This window comes from Gavialis gangeticus, unplaced genomic scaffold (assembly GCF_001723915.1).
Source record: "Gavialis gangeticus isolate Ggan-Ray unplaced genomic scaffold, GavGan_comp1, whole genome shotgun sequence".
NCBI classification, from domain to species: domain Eukaryota; kingdom Metazoa; phylum Chordata; order Crocodylia; family Gavialidae; genus Gavialis; species Gavialis gangeticus.
Genome location: NW_017729033.1, coordinates 93,062,988 through 93,069,370, shown reverse-complemented (window position 1 = coordinate 93,069,370; position 6,383 = coordinate 93,062,988). Strand labels below are relative to the sequence as shown.

General features: G+C 36.0%; 1 protein-coding gene across 6 annotated transcripts in view; it reads left to right on the top strand.

The window, feature by feature from the left end:
* The window catches only part of PDLIM5 (PDZ and LIM domain 5), a 238,739-nt gene that overhangs the window by 193,225 nt on the left and 39,131 nt on the right, over nucleotides 1–6,383 (top strand). For all 6 annotated transcript variants that reach the window (XM_019526196.1, XM_019526195.1, XM_019526194.1 and 3 more), the window contains one exon: nucleotides 2,063–2,244. In XM_019526196.1, coding sequence (XP_019381741.1) covers nucleotides 2,063–2,244 — 182 coding nt within the window. The remainder of the gene's footprint in view (nucleotides 1–2,062; nucleotides 2,245–6,383) is intronic.

Here is a 6,383-nt window from a genome sequence, read left to right as displayed (position 1 = left end):
GCTAAAGATGTTAAACAGAACTGGTCCAAGGACAGAGCCTTTGGGCACACCACTGGTCACAGAGTGCCATACTGATTCTCTTCCATCAACTACTACTTTCTGGGTCTGACCTCAGAGCCAATTTCCCAGCCATTGGACTGTGGTGTAGTCAAGGCCACAGCTGGCCAATTTTTCCATGAGGAGATCGTGGGACACCACATCAAAGGCTTTTTTGAAGTCCAGATGTATGATGTCAATCTCTTCTCCCTTGTCCAGGTGATACGTCACCTGGTCATAGATGGAGATGAGATTGGTCAGGCAAGATCTACCCACAACAAACCTGTGCTGGCTGTCCCTCAGGATTTTGACATCAGCCAGCTTATCAAATAAATCATAATAGTATTTAATCACAGTTATTTCTATGGGTAAAGGCTTATGATTGCAATAACTGTATTCTATTGAAAATCACATTGAACAACCTGAGGATTCAGTTTTAAGACCGAGGTTCTTTGTGAATTTGTTGCAGCTTGTAGATACGTTAAATATTTATACTTTTTAGCATGGCTTACAAAAAAATGTCATTAGCTCATAATATGAACTTAGGCCTTGCTGTATAAAAATGCCCTAATTTTAGGTAGAAAAGCCACGTCAGTACGTGCATAAGAACTATTTTCCAATAAAAATCACTTAAATTGTTACTATGAAAACTTTTATGTTAATGCCATGAAAGACTATCCAGCAGTATGTAGCAATCAGTGTATAAACAGTATTAAATTTACATATTTTCCATAGTAAAAAATTATAGGTCTTCAAGCAAGTCATCAGTTGATATGTTTTTAAGGGACAAAACATCAATTTGTATTTTGATTTATAAATTAAATTTGTTAGCACATACTGCACTACTTTGAAAGAATTTTGTGAAACAATATTTGTTTTCCATCTCCCAAAGACAAATACTAGTGTAAAAAAAAAAAAGTAGTAATGTGGCACAAATTCTTTTTTAATGAGAAGTCTCCCCTTTCAAGCCTGTGGAAATAAGAAATGAAGAATTTCCTTCCAGCACCTTAAGTAGTTGCCACTTATACTGCACACAGTTTCTAATTAACTGCAATTGTCAATGGATAATACATTTTTAAAAAGAAGAGAGCTGTACTAATTCTTCAGAAAAGGAGACATCTTTAAACTCTACAATATTATATGTGCTGTGGAATGAAAAAACTATATCTCATTTCAAATGTTAAATTTATCAGGTGTGTGAATGTGGTTGCCTGTAACAGCAAATCATATGGAATGCATCAGAGTCATTTCTGTGCTGACGTGTTAATGGAGAACTGTGAATAGAATCTGAATATATGAGTACTTACCTACTAACCAAGAACCTATTATTAATAATAACTCTTAAAAATAAGAATCCAGTAAAAGGCTCTAACCCACTTATCTTGAGTCTGTCCACTTGCTGGATTCCCTTTGGATCCAGAAATTTGGTGGAGGGGGAAGCAGTGACAACATTAATTACTGTGGCTCTAGAAGTGGACCCAGAGGGTCCCAACTGGCATATGTGGCTAGCCCCACCCATCCCACATGTTGGATCCAGCCCATTGACTGGCCCTGCACCATCCATCTGAGCCCTCCAGCTAGAAATGTTGAGCATCACAGTTCTTTTTTATTTTGCAGAAGTTCCTGTTCCTCAAAATTATAAGGGAACAGCTATATATAGTATAGAATAGTACAGTATAAATATTTTGTATTAGTTGTACTTTATCTTCTAAATATGCAGTATATTTTTAAAAAAATGAATGACAATGCATATACACTGAAGCTTTTTGATTTTCTTTCTTCTTTTTTAAACAATCCAAGTGCAGACTCTGTTATCTTTGTAGCTGCTTTTCAATATTTGTGTATACTTTTTGGGTTGGGTAAAATCATTTCAAGGCTAACAAGGCAATGGTGATAGAACAGCTTATGCAACTAGCGCTTTGGTATGAATGGAAAACAGTTTACCCATAGTATTTCAATGTGTGCTATTTCAGTGTGTTATTGTTCAGGCAAAAAATACATTCTCTCTCTCTCTGTCTTTGAACAGTGATTCCCTGGAGGCCACACAGCCTGTTGCTTATGCTGCCTCAGTAAAGACCATGCCCATGAGTCCAGACAGTTCTGACACCAAATCATCTGCAGCCAACATCACATCTGCTACAGCCTTTAAACCAACCGAGCCTCAGAGTGCTGTCAAACACTCAGGCTGGCAACCTTCAAACAAAGCAGGTAACTTAAAAGGAGTCTTTTTCTTGTTCATTTAGGGGCCTTTGAATCTTTATTAAAATATTCAAACCTACTAAAATGTTATTATTAAAATGATGCTAGAAATTAATATTGACATGGTTTGTCTCATCCACATTTGTTTTAAAAATATTTATTGTTGTTACTGTCTCTGTTTTATTGTGAGTCAACTAGTAACACTTATCCTTTAGCCTTTTTACGAGTAATCCCTATAATTTAATTGATTTTTCTCATGAGTAAAATCTTGAAGCTTGTGATCTTCAACTATTTATTAACATATTTAATAAAAGTCAGATAATATCAGGTTAGCTGATACTAAAATGCTCTAAATAGATATTTCCTAAATGCTTATAAGCTTATTGAGAAAAATATCGGGAGAAAAATACTTTTAACATGTTGGTTCCTTGCTTTTGTTCAAGTGGGATTTGAAATCATTCAGCAGCATGTAGAGATAAGTTTAAGTCTTTGGTATTTCTGGCTTTCACTTGAGTATTCAATTCTAACTATGCAATGTTTAATTAAAAGCTATCTCCTGTAAGGATAATTTGAAAGACTATTCACTTTGAATATGATTTTATAATTCTTATCCTTATGTATCAACACTTGCATTTATTTCTTGTGGAAAATGTACTTTGATTCACTTAAGTATGATAAAAGCAAATAGTGGTTTAGCCTGAGAGAAGGTGCTGCTTTTTAATTCATAGTTACTCTAAGAAATGCACCGTACCTGTATTAATGATGTAATAGTAAGCTGAGTTGTTATAACCCTTTTAAAATTACTTGGTTCCTAAACTGAACTCTTGTCTTTGGCCCTGTAGTGAACTTGAACATTCATTTCTAGGTACTCAGGGGATTTTCTCTTAATTATTTTTACTGTCTTAACCATCAAGTTTCTTATGAGAATACGATGGATTTCCTCAGTTCTACTTCTGACCATGCCTGAGCTCTTAAGTAGCATTTTTTTTATCCTACTATTAAGGGATTTCCCTCTTAGAAAAAACTCCTTAAAGGCCAGAAATAAATCAGTACCCAGTCAGTTCAATGTAAAACGAAAGTGAACATATGGTGTTAATGCAGTATGTTTTATAAAGGCCTCTTTGGACCATATGGTTAAATTACAATTGTATCTGTTGAATAAAAATGAAATGTATTTTGTACTGGACATGCAATACTATCAAACATCCTCAAGATGGCAATAAACTGACACTTCTATACTTGTTAAAACTGTCTTGTAAAAAGCATGGGAAGGCAGCAGCTATTTGACTGATACAATTAAGAGTTATGTAAATTTAAACAAGTATATTTTTAGTGCCTTTTTCCTTATTGGCTGAATCTGAAATGAAAATCCATAACATAGGGACATGTCATATAAAAATATTCGTCTGTTTTCTGAATTCTATTACAGTTTTGTTAGTGCTTTTTCCACAACCGAGTTGATTTATTTCACTAGCAAAGACCCTTTAAAAAACTTGAGGTTTCAGCAGAACACCACTCATTAACAATATGTGAATGGGTGTTACATAGAGAAATCACATAAATAACCTCAGTGTAAATATAAATCTAGTGCTTAAGAGATTTTTTTTTTCACAACTGACTGCCATGGAAGCAGTGAGCTAGAAAGACATATAAGGATTAAATCACCTTTTTTCCCAAACATCTCTATAAATATATAGACCAGCTTCATGTACTGACAAAATTAATATTGCCTATTTGGTACAAAGCAAATAGATCAGGAAAATGTGATCTTGGTTGGTTGATTGGTTTGGTTTGGTTTGATTTTGGGTAGCTTTTGTATTAGGATTTTTCTTTACCTAAGAGAAATAAATTACATATAAAGTTTGAAATTCAGGCTGAATGTAAGCCAATTACTCATTACTATTGGTAGTTTTTCATGTTTGAGGCTACATTTGCAAGTTTGTATATATGTAGAGGGCAATCTGTGTATAAGTGTTGTAGTCTTATATCAGTCAACCTTGTCCATGTTAACATTTAATACTCTGAAGAGTTGCACTAACAGTGCAAGTCTGCCAGATCAAAAAAAAACTATTAGTTTGAACCAGGCAAGACTGTTTGAATTAAAGACTTCATTTGAGTGAAAGAAACTTCATTCTGCATGCCAGCAGGCATAAAAGAGAAGCCAATACAGTATAGTGTTGTGCTAAATAACCAGCCCCTAAGCCCTTTGGACAAAAGACTGAAAAAACAAAGAAAGCTTCCTTATCCTAGTTCAAGATGACACATGCTGTTAAGATAGAGTAATTTATCTCCAGGCACTGACAATGATCATGTTCAATCTATTGCTTTTTTTGTAGAATCCTGAAGTAGTTATGTTAGGAGAATTGAAAACTGGTTGCCCTGAATTCACCCAGTTTCCTTGGGAGTAACAACTTGAGTCATTATCTTTCTTCCAGTAAAAGTGTCATGAAGATTATGGGTAAAGATAACATAAGAGGAAAGTTATTCTAGCTTTACGTGTATTATCATGTTGTTTAACTTAGTCTGGTGTCCTCTAGAGTGCGAGCCATTGACTGTTTTCAAGCACGCAGAAAAATTAGTGCTTCTAAATGCATTTTTTTTAAACTAGCTGAGCTTGCATGTCTGGAGATGGCCATAGTACTGTAGGTTTGCCTGTCACTGGGCTGAGGGTAAAAATGAAGAATTTGGGTTACAAAGTATCTTATATATGTGGCTATGAGACGCATCTTACATTTTGACTGGAATTGTAACAGCTGCCAAGGTATTTCAGGCTTGACCAGAGTTTATATTACAGGTTTCATTGCAGATCTGCCCTTTAAACATGACGTAAACTCACCTGTGGTTTTATATAGCATGCAGTCCCCAGAAAGTAGTAATGCAACACCAACAGATGAAAGGGATCTAGGCATGGTTACAACAGCACTAGAGCAGAGATTGGATCTTCTTCTTTTTCTCAGGCATATATTTTACAAAATAAAAACCTTTGAGGTTTCCCTTCATCTAAACACACTGATAGAGGTGTATAACAAGGTATTTCAGTGCCCCAGGGGAAAGGTGGGTATGGTTATGCTTGCTGCAGCAACATGGGCTTGGGCTGCTGTTGCTGGGGGACAGGTAGCAGCATGGGCTACCTAGGGGCTATTCTGGTGGCATGTTTACCAACCCCCCACCCCAGTCTACCCCTGGGGTCGGGGGAAACATCATTCCACCCCCTTCCTCCAGATACACTACTGGACATGGGGTTGCACCTGCACAGGTCCTATTGCCAGGCCATGCAGGGCTGTGCCTGCCATGAAAAACACTCCTGGAGAGAGAAGGAGGCCATGTTGCCCCATGGGACAAGTGGTCCTCACCCCTCTCCAGTTATACTACTGCTCCCTGGAGTTAAAACCAGCAGTTTTTCTCTGACAAGCACAGCTGATCATTGGTTAATTGTTTTGGGGTTTTGTTTTTTTTTTAACATAATCAAGAGCTTGAGAAACAGGACAAAACTGCAAAGGCTTCAAGGCATCTTTTCTATTCAGTTACTATTTCTACTGTCTTACTGCAGTAGAGTAAGCTTTGCCTGTGTTTTTAATAAGTGAAAATCCCTGATAATTCCTAGTCCAAAAATATTTTAGCTGGATTTTTAATGTATTTTGTTGTCTAAGAAGACAGATAAGTACCTGCTGGTGTTTTTCAAAACCACATAGATGACCGGTTTGGTTTTACAGTTGACATGCTTATTTATGAACTTGGGTGCTTAAAATGAGGCATGCTTAGAAAGCCTGTTCAAGTCCACCTGAATTTCAAAGAATACTTAATATTATAAAACAAGTTATAATACAACAGATGCTGCCACATGTATCAAATAAAAGTATAAGAACTGGCTTTCTTACAAGGACATTTTGCTACTTCAATTGGTGACAAAAATTTCAGGCCAAAATTTTCAAACCTGAATCCCCAAATTAAATCTATGCTTTCGTCCACTTTTATGTGGTCTACTAAAGGACTAGACACAGATTTAGGAACCTCGCTATAGGCACCCAAGTTTGAAAATATTGTTCTGAATTATTTGTCACTTAATAGATTAAGAGAATTTGTCTCTAAGAGGAAACCCAGGTATACTTTTTTTAGGTTTTTTGACCAAATAGCAGTTAAAGCTAATA